The 16,296-nt window shown below is 43.7% G+C and overlaps 1 protein-coding gene across 1 annotated transcript in view; it reads left to right on the top strand.

Moving 5' to 3' along the window:
* The window catches only part of zswim8 (zinc finger, SWIM-type containing 8), a 171,664-nt gene that overhangs the window by 136,854 nt on the left and 18,514 nt on the right, over positions 1 to 16,296 (top strand). Inside the window, exons 23-24 of the mRNA XM_034184232.1 lie at positions 6,886 to 7,063; positions 14,472 to 14,645. Coding sequence (XP_034040123.1) covers positions 6,886 to 7,063; positions 14,472 to 14,645 — 352 coding nt within the window. The remainder of the gene's footprint in view (positions 1 to 6,885; positions 7,064 to 14,471; positions 14,646 to 16,296) is intronic.

Here is a 16,296-nt window from a genome sequence, read left to right as displayed (position 1 = left end):
AAAGATAGATTGATCATATTTAAGATTGAAGCATAAATAATGGTAGGACTTCCTTGAGCAGCCTGGCAGGAATGGGGTCCAATAAACATGCCGATGGTTTGGACGAAGAAACCAATGAAAATAACTCAGACAGAACAACCGGAGAGAAAGAGTCTAACCAAATACCGGCATCACTGAAAGCAGCCAAAGATAACGATACATCTTTGGGATGGTTATGAGTAATTTTTTCTCTAATAGTCAAAATTTGTTAGCAAAGAAAGTCATGAAGTCATTACTAGTTAAAGTTAATGGAATACTCAGCTCAATAGAGCTCTGACTCTTGTCAGCCTGGCTACAGTGCTGAAAAGAAACTGAGGTTATTCTTATTTTCTTCAATTAGTGATGAGTAGAAAGATGTCCTAGCTTTACGGAGGGCTTTTTATAGAGCAACAAACTCTTTTTCCAGGCTAAGTGAAGATCTTCTAAGTTAGTGAGACGCCATATTCCTCTCCAACTTACGGGTTATCTGCTTTAAGCTACGAGTTTGTGAGTTATACCATGGAGTCAGACACTTCTGATTTAAAGCTCTCTTTTTCAGAGGAGCTACAGCATCCAAAGTTGTCTTCAAAGAGGATGTAAAACTATTGACGAGATACTCTAACTCCCTTACAGAGTTTAGGTAGCTACTCTGCTCTGTGTTGGTATATGACATTAGAGAACATAACGAAGGAATCATATCCTTAAACCTAGTTACAGCGCTTTCTGAAAGACTTCTAGTGTAATGAAACTTATTCCCCACTGCAGGGTAGTCCATCAGGGTAAATGTAAATGTTATTAAAAAAATGATCAGACAGAAGGGAGTTTTCAGGGAATACTGTTAAATCTTCTATTTCCATACCATAAGTCAGAACAAGATCTAAGATATGATAAAGTGGTGGGTGGACTCATTTACTTTTTGAGGCAAAGCCGATAGAGTCTAATCTAGATTAAATGCAGTGTTGAGGCTGTCATTCTCAGCATCTGTGTGGATATTAAAATCGCCCACTATAATTATCTTATCTGAGCTAAGCACTAAGTCAGACAAAAGGTCTGAAAATTCACAGAGAAACTCACAGTAACGACCAGGTGGACGATAGATAATAACAAATAAAACTGTTTTTTTGGGACTTCCAATTTGGATGGACAAGACTAAGAGACAAGCTTTCAAATGAATTAAAGCTCTGTCTAGGTTTTTGATTAATTAATAAGCTGGAATGGAAGAATGGCTGCTAATCCTCCGCCACGGCCCGTGCTACGAGCATTCTGACAGTTAGTGTGACTCGGGGGTGTTGACTCATTTAAACTAACATATTCATCCTGCTGTAACCAGGTTTCTGTTAGGCAGAATAAATCAATACGTTGATCAATTATTATATCATTTACCAACAGGGACTTAGAAGAGAGAGACCTATGTTTAATAGACCACATTTAACTGTTTTAGTCTGTGGTGCAATGAAGGTGCTATATTATTTTTTCTTTTTGAATTTTATGCTTAAATAGATTTTTGCTGGTATTGGTGGTCTGGGAGCAGGCACCGTCTCTACGGGGGATGGGGGTAATAGGGTGGCAGGGAGGAGAGCTGCAGAGAGGTGTCTAAGACCACAGCTCTGCCTCCTGGTCCCAATGCTGGACAGTCACAGTTTGGAGGGATCCAGAAAATTGGCCAGATTTCTAGAAATGAGAACTGCTCCATCTAAAGTGGGATGGATGCCGCTCTCCTACAAGACCAGGTTTTCCCAGAAGCTTTGCCATTATCAATGAAGCCACCTCATTTTTTGGACACCACTCAGACAGCCAGCAATTCAAGGAGAACATGCGGACTAAACATGTCACTCCCGGTCCGATTGGGGAGGGGCCCAGAGAAAACTACAGAGTCCGACATTGTTTTTGCAAAGTTACACACCGATTTAATGTTAATTTTAGTGACCTCGATTGGCGTAACCGAGTGTCATTACTGCCGACTGTGAATTACAATCTTACCAAATTTACGCTTAGCCTTAGCCAGCAATTTCAAATGTCCTCTCGATGTCGCCTGCTCTGGCCCCCGGCAGACAATTGACAATGGTTGCTGGTGTCGCTAACTTCACATTTCTCAAAACAGAGTCGCCAATAACCAGAGTTTGATCCTCGGCGAGTGTATCGTCGAGTGGGGAAAAACGGTGAGAGATGTGAACGGGTTGACGGCTTGTCACAGGGCTTCGTTTAGGGCTAAGCTTCCTCCTCACAGTCACCCAGTCAGCTGCTTTCCCGACCTGCCCGGGATCTGCCAGGGGGGAACTAGCGGCGGCTAAGCTACCTTGGTCCGCACCGACTACAGGGGCCGGCTAGCTGTAGAATTTTTCCACGGTGCGGAGCCGAGTCTCCAATTCGCCCAGCCTGGCCTCCAAAGCACGAATAAGCTGCACTTATTACAAGTACCGTTACTGCTAAAGGAGGCCGAGGAATAACTAAACATTTCACACCCAGAGCAGAAAAGTGCGGGAGAGACAGGAGAAGCCGCCATGCTAAATCGGCTAAGAGCTAGTAGCTACGCAACCTAGCGGATTCCTAAAAACACACAAAGTGAATAATGTGTAATAATTTAAAGGTGATTCAGCAGAAGGAGTGCCCCAATCAAGGCACCAAACAGGCCATGAAGCAGCACAGGCAACGCACGACAACAGTGCTAAAAGAGAAAAATAAAAAAAATAAAAACGAAAGCGTTAGCAAGCTAGTTAGCTTGCCAACGCTGATGAAAGTAAGCTGACGAAAGTGCTCCGTCGCGATGTTTCGACTGTTAGAGGTCTTCCTTAGGCGTTGGAGCACAGTAAAAAAGTAAAAAAAAAAAAAAAAAAGGTAAAAAAGTAAAAAAGTCTTGAAAAAGACTGTTAATTCAAGTCCAAAGCAGCAGGTAGCAGTTCTCAGTGTAAACAGTCCCAACAGAAGAGCCCAAACATTCTGATGTGTAGCAGCAGGAAAGAGGAAGTCAGAAGAACCGACACATCGGTATACCGACACTCCAGAATGTGATCAGGGGAGCTTCGAGCTTCTTGATCTCAGACGGCTTAAAGGAGCAGTAAAGCTGGATGTCATCCGCAAATAACTGGTAAGAAACATCATTGAATGTTTGAATGATCTTACCTAAAGGGATCAAATACAATAAAACAAACGGGGCCCAAAACGGAACCTTGAGGGGACTCCACATAACAAATCCGCAGACTCTGACCTTATCTGGTTAGCAGAAATGCTAAAGCTACGCCCGGACAGGTATGAGAAAAACTACCGAAGAACTGACCCCAACAGTCCGACTGTTCCTCCAATCTACTCAGCAGGACCTGGTGGTGAACAGTATCAAAGGCTGAGGACAAATCCAAGAGACTAGCCACAGTGCATTTCCCAGCATCAGCAGACATCATAATGTCGCTGGACACTTTCAGAAGAGCTGTTTCCGTAGAGTGTTGTCTACGGAAACCAGACTGAAACCTGTCGTAAAGAGGTATCATTTGATTTAAATGGCGTTTTGCTTTAAATTTATTAATTCCGACTGGACTCTATCATTCTAACTTGACTCGGCAGAGAGCCGCGCAGCGTTTGGAGCTGTGCAAACAGAACGGAGGACGATTCTCATTTCTTTCTCCCAACATGACAGGAGTCCCAGTTAGTGACTTTAATCCACACAAAAGTGACTCACAATTGACATATTCAGGGCTGAAAGTGGTAAAAAACAAAAAAAAGCTGAAACCCAAAATTACCCCAACACCACCTGCACAAAAATGTTTGAATTCTAGAAGCTCTGAAATGCAATCTGGGACTATTCTGGCAGATAGTTCTGGAGGAATCACTGAAGAAATTAACAAATTGAAAATATGGTTGACCAAAACAAATAGTCATTAAACTTAAATAAAACAGGGATGAAGTGGAGGTGTAAGAGTCACTAGGTGTTCACAGGAAACACTTATTTATTTCTATATTTATTTATTCATGTTCATTGTAAGTTGGTTTTATCTTTTCTGTTGTGTTTTGTTTTATCAGGTTGTTTTTGTCTCTTTTCTCTAAAATTGTATTGTAGCATTATGAGTTATTATGCTATTATTGATGTTGCTATTATTATTAATATATGAATAAAAATAAATTTAAAAATATTAGTTTGTAATACTTTTGACTATTTTACGACAACGAACGCTGCTTTCTTAATTATTATACAGAAAACAAATGCACACAAACGTGCTGAGATGCGAACAGCTTAATGCTAACTTTAACATTGAAAATGCCATAGACATGCTAATGCGTTAGCATCGGCCCCATTTTTAAGTTATAAAATACATCTATCAACTGTTTCAGAAGACCATAACAGGTCGGTTTAACATAAAAAAGGTAAATATTACTCACAGACATATGCTCTTTAGGATTTTAGCAGGGAAAAATTAACATAAAGCAAAATTAAACAAAGAACCAATGAAGCCGCAGATCGAAGCACTGCTTCAAAGCAAAGCAATGGTTAATTACAGACCCGCTGCAGGGTCTGTAATCAATGTAGAGAAATGATCGTTTTCCTGACAAACACCCCCAAAAACAACGGCCACTCTGAAGGACTGATAAGGGAATCGTTAAGTAAAAAGACTATTGATGCTGGTGGATCGAATCATTTCTTAACGATACCCAAAAAGAACCGGTTCCCGATACCCATCCCTACTCATACCTGAAAGTCAGTATTTTCTCCACTTCCTCCTTATTCTGTCTTGTTGACCAGGACAGTAAATGGGACAGGCCCTAATGGTTGGCCATGTGTGACTCTGTAGCGACTTAAAGCTACGTTATGGACATGCTCATGAGTTTGGTTATCATCATTGTAGCAGACAGATCATAGATGAGCAGAATGAACAGATGAGCAAAACCAAGAACAGGCCATGGTAGGTAGAAGTCGTGGTACTCAGTAAATCAAAATCAAAATCAAATCAATTTTATTTATATAGCGCCAAATCACAACAAACAGTTGCCCCAAGGCGCTTTATATTATAAGGCAAAAGCCATACAGTAATTACGGAAAAACCCCAACGGTCAAAACGACCCCCTGTGAGCAAGCACTTGGCAACAGTGGGAAGGAAAAACTCCCTTTTAACAGGAAGAAACCTCCAGCAGAACCAGGCTCAGGGAGGGGCAGTCTTCTGCTGGGACTGGTTGGGGCTGAGGGAGAGAAAAAGACATGCTGTGGAGGGGAGCAGAGATCGATCACTAATGATTAAATGCAGAGTGGTGCATACAGAGCAAAAAGAGAAAGAAACAGTGCATCATGGGACCCCCCAGCAGTCTACGTCTATAGCAACATAACTAAGGGATGGTTCAGGGTCACCTGATCCGGCCCTAACTATAAGCTTTAGCAAAAAGGAAAGTGTTAAGCCTAATCTTAAAAGTAGAGAGGGTGTCTGTCTCCCTGATCTGAATTGGGAGCTGGTTCCACAGGAGAGGAGCCTGAAAGCTGAAGGCTCTGCCTCCCATTCTACTCTACAAACCCTAGGAACTACAAGTAAGCCTGCAGTCTGAGAGCGAAGCGCTCTATTGGGGTGATATGGTACTACGAGGTCCCTAAGATAAGATGGGACCTGATTATTCAAAACCTTATAAGTAAGAAGAAGAATTTTAAATTCTATTCTAGAATTAACAGGAAGCCAATGAAGAGAGGCCAATATGGGTGAGATATGCTCTCTCCTTCTAGTCCCCGTCAGTACTCTAGCTGCAGCATTTGAATTAACTGAAGGCTTTTTAGGGAACTTTTAGGACAACCTGATAATAATGAATTACAATAGTCCAGCCTAGAGGAAATAAATGCATGAATTAGTTTTTCAGCATCACCTCTGAGACAAGACCTTTCTAATTTTAGAGATATGCACAAATGCAAAAAGCAGTCCTACATATTTGTTTAATATGTGCATTGAATGACATATCCTGATCAAAAAGACTCCAAGATTCTCAACAGTATTACTAGAGGTCAGGGTAATGCCATCCAGAGTAAGGATCTGGTTAGACACCATGTTTCTAAGATTTGTGGGGCCAAGTACAATAACTTCAGTTTTATCTGAGTTTAAAAGCAGGAAATTAGAAGTCATCCATGTCTTTATGTCTGTAAGACAATCCTGCAGTTTAACTAATTGGTGTAAAAGTACACTTTGAGTGGCAGCAAAACCAAGATCAGGTCCTGAGAGGGAGAGGTCACTAGGTCCTTAGAGGGAGAGGTCAACAGGTCCTGAGAGGGAGAGGTCAACAGGTCCTGAGAGGTAGAGGTCAACAGGTGCTGAGAGGGAGAGGTCAACAGGTCCTGAGAGGGAGAGGTCAACAGGTCCTGAGAGGGAGAGGTCAACAGGTGCTGAGAGGGAGAGGTCAACAGGTGCTGAGAGGGAGAGGTCAACAGGTGCTGAGAGGGAGAGGTCAACAGGTGCTGAGAGGTAGAGGTCAACAGGTCCTGAGAGGGAGAGGTCAACAGGTGCTGAGAGGGAGAGGTCAACAGGTGCTGAGAGGGAGAGGTCAACAGGTGCTGAGAGGGAGAGGTCAACAGGTCCTGAGAGGTAAAGGTCAACAGGTGCTGAGAGGGAGAGGTCAACAGGTGCTGAGAGGGAGAGGTCAACAGGTGCTGAGAGGGAGAGGTCAACAGGTGCTGAGAGGTAGAGGTCAACAGGTCCTGAGAGGGAGAGGTCAACAGGTGCTGAGAGGGAGAGGTCAACAGGTGCTGAGAGGGAGAGGTCAACAGGTGCTGAGAGGGAGAGGTCAACAGGTGCTGAGAGGGAGAGGTATAATTGTGTGAAATGTATAATTGTGTTTCTTGTTGATGCTCCTCAGTCACGTCAGGTGTTTGTGTGCTTACTGAGTTGTGTTTGTGTTTTTCTTCCTTCTTAGGGAATGCACCCAGCTTTTATCGGTGCTCAGTACCCGTTCTCCGTGGCCGCGGGCCCCCAGCCACCCATGGCAGCCACTGCTGTGACCTTCCCGGGTGTTCCGGTGCCGTCCATGACCCAGATCGCTGTCCATCCCTACCACACAGAGACTGGGCTGCCGCTGAGCACCACTGTAGCAGGTCAGGACGACAGGACGGGATGAGTTCCCAGACTGTCAGCTCAGTGTTTGTTTTAGTCTTCAGATACAGTTAGAATCCTCATAGTGTCTGAAGGTTTCTTTACAACACCACCACCACCAAGGTTTGGCCTTAAAAACAACCTGCTGATACCAGTCACCTGCTGTACCACATGCATTGATGTCAGTTGATAAGTTTTTCTTCGGTTGATGTGGTGGTGACCACGTGGACCTCTAACCAGTGACCTTAAACCCATGACTGGATAAAGACATTCAGTCTTTGGCTCTGGGGTTGTTTGGAGGATCCTTGGGTTCCGCTGGAATTACTTTATCATGTCAGCGGTTACTTACGGACATATTACTTCTGTTTCGTGAGAATGTCAGCTTTGTCTTCGTGGTGTGTTTCTCTGGTCAAGATCCAGCACACAGGTGCCTCGGTGTTGAGGACCCCGGCTGCTGGAGAAGGTCAAGGACATGCTCATGTTTTCACCTGCCTGTGGCAGATAGATGGTTACTTTGGAGAGGTGGGGATTGACCAGACCTCTGTCTGCGTGGTTGCTGTCCAGGACCCAATTCACTTGTGTCGTGTGGTGGATGTGGCAGTGCACAGCACCAGCGGACGCCTACAGACCTGCAGTGACTTGTGTTTTGGTTTCAGACCTGTTTGTTCTGAAACGGTTTTGGTAGTCGTGGTGCGGTCGGTCCTGCTGTGTAAATCCCATGCTAACCACATTTGGTTGCCACCCAGTGAGGGTTTTTTCTGTTGAAAACAGGTGAACATTTTTTTTAACCTTCTGTTCGTGGACGTTGGACAAACGTTTACGCGGGCAGTTTTTAACTATGATTTTTGCTGATGATGCATTTCATCCTCTGCAATATGGAATATGCTGCTCGCCCAGTGAGCGCTGGGAGAGGCTCCGCCCCCTGACCATTGATTGGAGTAAGCAGGTATAGAAAATCAATGAATGAATGCTGCCGAGTCCTGTCCCTGGTGGGTTTGGACTGCCTCCTGGCACCAATCCTGTTTCAGGTTCTCATGGACATATTTCAAGGTGCAGCCACGGACCAGAGGGGTGTCCAGCTTGGTGACGACGGAATTCCAGTTGAGTTGGCTTCATCGGACTGTGACCTCTGATGCTCACTGGGCAGGACTGAGTGTGGAGCGACTGGGATGAGGATCAGCACATCCAAATCTGACACCGGGGTCCTCTGTTGGAAAAGAGGGAAGTGTCCCCTCTGGGTCAGGGGCGAGTTCCTGCTCCAGATGGATGAGTTGAGCTAGCTGGAGGTCTTGTTCGTGAGTCGGGGTCAGTTGGAGTGTGAGATCAATAGACGAATCAGAACGGTGCCTGAGGTCCTGCAGACAGTGTACCGGACCCTCATAATGAAGAAGGAGCTGAGCCAGAAGGTGAAGCTCTCAATTTACGCTCCCACCCTCACCTCTAGTCATGACCAGAAGACAAGGCTGCAGATACCCAGACCCGGATAAACGGCAGAATGAATGAATGAATGACTCTTTTGCTTCTTCTTATTTTCAGATACCTTTGTGCAGATGTATGTGATGAGTAGGGGTGTGACGGTTCGGTCCGGGAGCTGCAGAGACCTGCTGTCAGCCTCTTCAGCACTCTGAGACAACGACAGACTTTATTCTTTGATGAAATGTTTATGAATTGATTACATCTCCTGCCATTACTGTGCAGTGCATTAAATGTTCTGTTTTTTTCATTTATCTTGGATTTCTTTTTAATAGAATGCAGTGGGCCCCAGAACCACTGTCACAGACCAAACAGTCCCCCTAAAAATTGGTCCCCCCGATGATGTGGTTCACAGATTATCACCTCATTTCTGCGTCAAACTGCCTCCAGTCATCATCTGTCTCAGCAACAGATATCTGAAGCTTTTCTACAACAATCATTTCCACATAAATTCAACATTATTTCATGAAAGAGGGAGGAAGCGATCAGAGCGCCGCGGCTACATGAGCTGCTAGCTAATGCATTTACTGCGCGTCGGTCATTTCAAAACATTACGGAATTTCAGTGACTTTCTGCTTAAAACGGCCTTGTTTCTGCTTAAAACTGACTTTAGAATGATTTAAGAGGTTTTACCTTTATCATCTGATGGTTAATAATCACATTAATCCATTTGATCACTTTGGGTGAGGAGACAAAAAATGTCTCCACATGCCTCCGAAATGACGCATGTGCAGATGGAAAAGACAGGCCGATTTTTTAGGGGCGGACCATTTGGTCTGCGACACCAGGGTCTAAAGTTGCACCCTAGACTCTCAAGTTGTACCCTAACCATAGCTGGCACTGCATCTGAGGTCTCTCTTCAAGATGGTGATTGTTCCCTTAACTGCAGACAACTGCACCTCATGGGTGCTTGGGTGACCGGGGATTGCCTCAAGGTGTTTCTTCAGGTTCTTCTTCATCAGGCCTGTTGCTCCACCACAGCTGGGATGATATTGATGTCTTTCAATGAGCATGTTGTTTGTAGGTCATTTTTCAGGTCTTGGTATTTTGTGATTTTCTCCCTTTCCGCTCGATTCAGGCCGTAGTCATTGGGGACTGTCACATCGATGATTTTGGCTTTCTCTTGCTTGTTCCAGATGACAATATCAGGTTTGATTGCACCTCCTTTGATGTGTCTTCCTGCTGGGATCTCTTGGTCGTAGAAGACAGGTACTTTTCCGTTGGATGAGACTGGTGCTGGCTCATGCTCCCAGGTGTGTTCTTTGACTTCCAGCTCCAGTTCCTTGCATACTTTCCAGTGGAGATATTGACAGATCTTGTTGTGTCTGGATGTATAATGTCCATCTGCCATGAGAATCTGGCATGTTGATGTTAGATGGTTTACACTCTCAACAGCTGTATGACAGAATCGGCATTTATCATTTTGTGAGATCCCTGACATTTTTTGAAGCTATTTGTTAGAAATCCCTGATCTTGTGCTCCAATCAGAATTCTTTCTCCATCAAAAGCAAGTTCTCCATTTTTCAGCCACTGCATTGATCTAACTTTGTCAATGTATTCCTTTTTGAGTTCTTCTTGGAATCGTCCAGCTCTTTTGTGCTGTTTCCATCTTTCCACTTGATGTTTTCATTCTCTTTTGCTGTATTGTTCTCTGGTCTGTCTGTGAGTTTTGTTGCAGGCGTCAGATTGATGCTTTTTCTCTCTTGTAGAAGTTCTCCGACAAAGTTTTTCACCAGTTTGGTGACTGAGGTCTGTTCAGATAAGGTCTTCTCGTGGTGTTGTGCGACCTTTTTCATGATTTCTTCTTCAGAGCTCTTTAAGTACTGTCCAATACTTATTATCGATGCTCTGTAGGCCTGGTTGATGTCAGTGAGACCCAGACCGCCTTCTCTGCGAGGGAGATATATTCTGTCCATGCACTGATTTCTGTATGTGACTTTGTGGAGGGTGAGCATTTTCCTGGTTTTTGTGTCCAACTTATTAATCTCACACTGTGGTCAGTCTACGATGCCAAACCCATAGGTCACCACTGGTATTGCAAACTGGTTTATGGCTGTGATCTTGTTCTTTGGTGTCATCTCTGTTTTGCAGATCTTTTTTAAGCGGTTTAGGTATTCTTCTGTTGTTTTCTTTCTCATTTTCTTGTGTTCGATGGTAGCATTTTATTCAATTCCCAAGTATTTGTATGTGGAGTCTACAGCCAGATCTTCAATGTAGCTCCCTTCATCCAGCTGTATGTTTTCTGTTTTTGTCTTTTTACCTTTTTTGATTGTGCATTTTGAGCATTTATCCAGTCCAAATTCCGTACCAATGTCTTTGGAGAACTTATGGACAGTTTCCATGAGCTGACTGAGTCCCTTTTTTGTGTTGGCAAAATCTTTTAAGTCATCCATGAACAGCAGATGGTTCGCAAGTTTTTGATGTTTCCTCCCTCTGCCTATACTTAAGTCACACCCGATGTCATGCTCCATCAGGATCTTGCTGAGCGGGTCTATGATTAAACAGAATAAAAGTGATGAGAGTCTGTCTCTCTGGAACATCCCTCTCTGAATTCGTATGTCTGGGATTGTTATTTGTCCCTCTGTGTGATTGAGGGTGATGGTGGTGTTCCACTTGTTCATTTGTGCTCTCAGGAAAGATCTTATTTCCTCATTGATGTTGTAGAGTTCTAAGCACCTCATGATCCAGGAGTGTGGCACGCTGTCAAATGACTTTTTGTAGTCAATCCAAGCCATGCTGAGGTTTCTCCTCCTTTTTTTTGCAGTCCTCCAGGATAGATTTGTCTGTCAGTAACTGGTCTTTAGCTCCTAATCTTCTTCTGGAACAACCTTTCTGTTCATTTTCCAGGTAGCCACCAGTGTCCAGATGTTCATAAATGTCATCAGTTATGATTCCTGTCAGTCATTTGTATGTTGTTGTCAGGCAGCAGATGGGTCTGTACTTGTTGAGAAGCTGTGTTTCCTTGGTCTTTGGTAGTAGGCTTGTGTTCCCAGTCGTTATCCAGTCTGGTGTGTCCTCTTCTCCGTTCAATATTTTTGTGAAAGCTGCAGCATAGTGGTGGTGCAATGCTGTCAGTCTTTTCAACCAAAAATGTGGGATTTTGTTGATGCCAGGTGCTGTTTGTCTTTGTTTTTCTCTTTTATTATTTCAATCCACTCGGCCTCTTGGTGTTGTTTTGGGTCTTCAAAGAGTGGTTGCCAGAATTTTTTGACTTCTTCTCTCTCGGGTGGCTGTTGTACTTCTCTTGTGTCATTTGCCAACTTCCTGTACACTAGTCTGGGGTTTTTTTGTTTGTTTGTTTTGTTTTTTTGTTTTTTCAAATTGTTTATCTGTTTTGCTTGTATTTTCTTGTCTTTGTTCCTAATCTGTGCTGCAAAATCTTTCACTAAGGCTTGATGTTCAGCCTCCCACCCAGCTGTTATTCTTCAACATTGTATTTTCTTTGAATGCGATTGACTTTTTTAAGGAGATTCCTTTTATGGTTTTAGCCTCCTAAAAATGTTGCCATTTGGGAGATCTCTGCTCTTAGGCGGCTGATTTTTTTGTTGTAATTTCTTTTTCCATTGGGGCACGGTATTCTTTTTCATAATTGTGGTTCCTTTTCTCTCCAAATCTTGTGGAGCTAATTTACTTTGTATGTACCATGCTGCTCCATAATTTACACAGGTTAAATCTGTCAATGTGGTTCCTTCTGGGACCAATTTAGCCAGTCCCAGGTTAACTTTTTGTAGCATACTTTTGAACTTTATATTCTCCTTTAATTTAGTCAGTTTTGGACGCTCTTTCATGTCCATTTTTCGGTTTCCTCAATCTTATTTGCCAGTTCCTCTTCTAATTGCTGCTGTTCTGGGTCTGGGTACACCTGTATATTGTTTTGTGGTTGAGCTGGTGAATGGCTTGTTTTGGGGGAGGAGCAGTGAATGTCTCCTTTTTGGGGGAGGGGGCAGTGCCTCATTCCTTTTTGGTTGGTGTGGTGTTTGACTCCTATTGTGTTGGGGCTGTGTTTGACTCCTACTTCTTCTGTGGTGTGACAGGCTGGCTTGGTCTGGTGTTCTTTGTTGGATGCATGTTTTCTGAGGACAATCATTTCTAGGTGGTCCACTGGGTTGTGTAAGAGGGCAGATGCCGTCCCTGACCATTTATCCAACCTCATGTTGCATCACTTGTATTTCCGAGAAGTGTTTTTGTGTGATAAAGTTGTGTCTTTTGCTGGTGAGTCGCCCTCTTGGTTTGTCTTTCTTACTTGGGCAGTGGTGGTGGAATATCCTCTGCCATTCTCTCCATCTTTCTCTCTGGTTGGTGCATTTTGCTTTGCCATCCTCCATTGTGGCACGACGTGTAGATCTAGACTCTCTTCAGTATGTCGCCTATTTGAAGTAAACTTTTGTGCAAATGACATCCCATAAAACGTTGCTCTGTGCAGATTTGAAATCACTGTACGCAGTGTTGCTGTTCTGCGAACATCTCACGTGTGAAAATTTAAATAAAATGATAAGTTATACATTGGAGGTGTTTTCTGTGTAAACTGGAGTACTCACTGATTTCATCCTGGGACAGTGACACAGCACAAATGCAACATCATGACACTTTCACTTTTAGGTTCATGTTTCAGAAGAAAATAGGAAATTAATCAATACTAGGGGAGCTACGAATATTACCTTTGCACCCCCCCGTGATATTTAAGTTGTTTATATGTTGTTTAAAGGTGTTTTAGTGAAAAACCCCAATTTTGGCGGCCATCTTGGACGCCATCTTGGATAACTGGCTTGAGGTCAGTTTTTGTTTTTGGGAACATCCTGATTGTGTTTTGGGGTCATCTAAGAAACCGAAAAAAGTTGGTTTGGTTTAGTCCTGGATGGGGTGGGGGGGTGCAAAGATAGTGGTTGTAGCTCCCCTAGTACAACTCCCTTTATGCTTCCAAAATTTCTGACTACAATAATCCGTTCACTCGCTTCAGCTGCCTGGTTCCAAGTGGATAGTCACCCCACTGAATCTGTCCCGGTTCAGATTTCTTCCTGAAGGACTGTCACTAATGTGCTTGCTCACGGGGAGGGTAAGGTTAGACCTCACTCCTGCTGAATGCCTTGATGGACTTATGTTTTAGTTAGGGATGTGAATCGTACAACAACTCATGATTCAATTTGATTCCGATTCTTGGGGTGATGATTCAATTCAGAATCAATTTTCGATTCAAAGAGCTCTGAGAAATAGTTATATTACTTAAATGTTTATGTTTAAGAAAATGCAGCTTTACAAGGTTAATCAAGTGATTCTAGATGTAAATTTACTTATCTGCTTTGCTCGTTCAGAGTTGGCTGGCAGTTTAGCGAAGCGCTGGTCAGTAGTCGGCAGATACCGCTGCTCCCCTCTTTTAGCTCCGGGTGATGGTGTAGCATGTGGGCTTGCGGATTTGAAGTGTTTCCAAAGTACTTGACTTTCATTTTGCAGATTTTGCACACTGCATAAGTCATGTCAAGCTCCTTCTTATGCAGCAAATAATAAAATCCAAAATGTGCCCAAACATTTGCCTTCAGCAGAGACGGTGCTGGCTGAATTAGCTTTTCGTCCATCATGCTAAGCTACAGCCACTGAACTCTGCAGCTCACAAGTGTTTAAAGCACACTAGACCACCACCACCAACCCCCCCACCCCCACCCTCCCGTGGGGACGCTGTAGTACGGAGGCCGTGGCCTGACAAACAGTACACGCAGCGAGTAAGCAAGAAAATGTTTAAAAAAATGCTTTTTAAAAATTGATTCTTGGACATTTTGGATTGATTCAGAATTGTAATAAATGAGAATCGTGATTTGGACGTGAATCGATTTTTTTTCTGACACCCCTAGTTTTAGTGACAGTAGCCTGACCCCGTACTGGAGCTGTGTAGCTGTTTGTACATTCTGAACACAAATGCATTTTTGTCTCCGATTGTGTTTCCAGTTGGCACTGTCCACTCGGGGCCCACAATCCAGGCTGTGCAGGGAGCCTCTCTGCCCTCCTTGTCCTCCCAGCCTGCCTCAGTGGTCAGCACTCCTTTCCCAGCAGAGGACGAGCAGCACAGTCAGCCCATCAGCCAGCAGGGCCTGCACTACCTACATTCTGCCTACAGAGTCGGTGAGCCTCAAGGATTCTCTCCACAGCCACAGCGGGCGACAGTGTGCCATGACGGGCCAAGATGGTGCAGGCTTTCCTTTCCATCTATGAAGTCATGTGTAGAGGAGATGGGTCACCAGGAAAACCTGCCTGGTCTTCGCCCGTCATGGCAGAGTGCTGCCCGTCCCAGCTCTGGAACGTCCCATGTCCTCCTGATAACAGTGAAGTCTGTAGTTTGTAACATGTCGAGCGTCTGTAATGCTGATGTGAATCTGCTGGTTATGTCAGTCGGTGAAGGATCTCAGTTGTCTGCAGGTGCCCTGTGAAAGTATTCACCATTTGTTGATGATGTTTCAAACACAAACACTAATTCAGGCTTCTCTGTATTAAAATATCTAAAATGATCTTCCTTAAATTCAAACTGAAAGCAAATGTCTAGAACTATATTTCAATTAAATCAAAAATATCAAAGGTAAGATGATAGATTGCATAAGTAATGGCTCCCTTCTGGTATAACAAAAGTAACATCATCGTTTTTACAGCAAGTTTACTTTAGTCAAGTCGGGATGGATACATGTGCATTTTTAACTCACTGTATATGTCGTGGACTTAATTTACATCAGTTGTTAAGAAATGCAAACAGTATGTGGTTTGTAGTCTCCACACAGATTTACCAGACAGTGTACAGTATGGTCAAACTGTGTGGAGGAGGTCGTTCTCAAAAACTAAGAGGCTGTGCAAAAAGGAGACGTGTGAGGAAAGCCACCTAGACAACCCTGAAGAGGTTATAGGCTCCTGTGGCTGCTGTTACTAAAGAAAATGTGTATCGTGCAAGTTTTGAATTCTGCCTCAGCAGCTCTGCAGCTTCATGATGAAGAGGTGTAGAGGAGGATTTTCTCAAAAAAAGAACACAAAAAAATCAGCTACAATTTGCCAGAATGCACATCTGACATGCAAACATAGATTTGATCTGTTCTGTTGTAAGAAAATCCTTCTTTGTTCCACTATGAAGCCATGAGTGCTGATGCCAAATGCAAAACATGCACTATGCACAATTCCGTCACAGTTACAGAAACGTATAATGTCTTCAGGGTTCTTTGGGTGTCTTGGTGGCTTTCCTCACTTGTCTCCTTGCACAGTCATAGTTTTTGAGAATTGCATCGATCCTCATCACTCCCAAAGAGAAGACATCTTCAGCTCTGTCTCCTGTCTTTTTGTTAGTGCCACCGTCTCTAAGCCGTCCAACATAGCTGGTCTCAGTACTGTCTTGTAGACGTTCTCCTTTCTCCATTCTTCAGTCACAAGTCCCTCCTGCCACCTTTCTCCACCCACTCCACCCTGCCTGCACTCTCTTCTTCACCTCTCTACCACACTCTCCATTACTTTGTACAGTTGACCCCAAGTATCTAAACTAATCTACTTTCACCACTTCTACTCCTTGTAACTGCACTATTCCACTGGGCTCCCTCCCATTCACCCACATGGACTCAGTCTTAATCCTGCTTGCTTTCATTCCCCTTCTCTCCAGAGCATATCTCAACCTTTCAAGGCTGGACTCAACTTGCTCTCTACTCTCACTACAGATCACAATGTCATCTTCAAACATCATAGTCCATGGAGACTCCTGACTGATCTAATCAGTCAACCTGTCCATTACCACTGCAAACAAGAA

The sequence above is a fragment of the Thalassophryne amazonica genome, chromosome 13 (assembly GCF_902500255.1).
Source record: "Thalassophryne amazonica chromosome 13, fThaAma1.1, whole genome shotgun sequence".
NCBI classification, from domain to species: Eukaryota; Metazoa; Chordata; class Actinopteri; order Batrachoidiformes; family Batrachoididae; genus Thalassophryne; species Thalassophryne amazonica.
The sequence above is the reverse complement of the archived record's forward strand: the minus strand, read 5'-3'. Positions and strand labels throughout refer to the sequence as shown.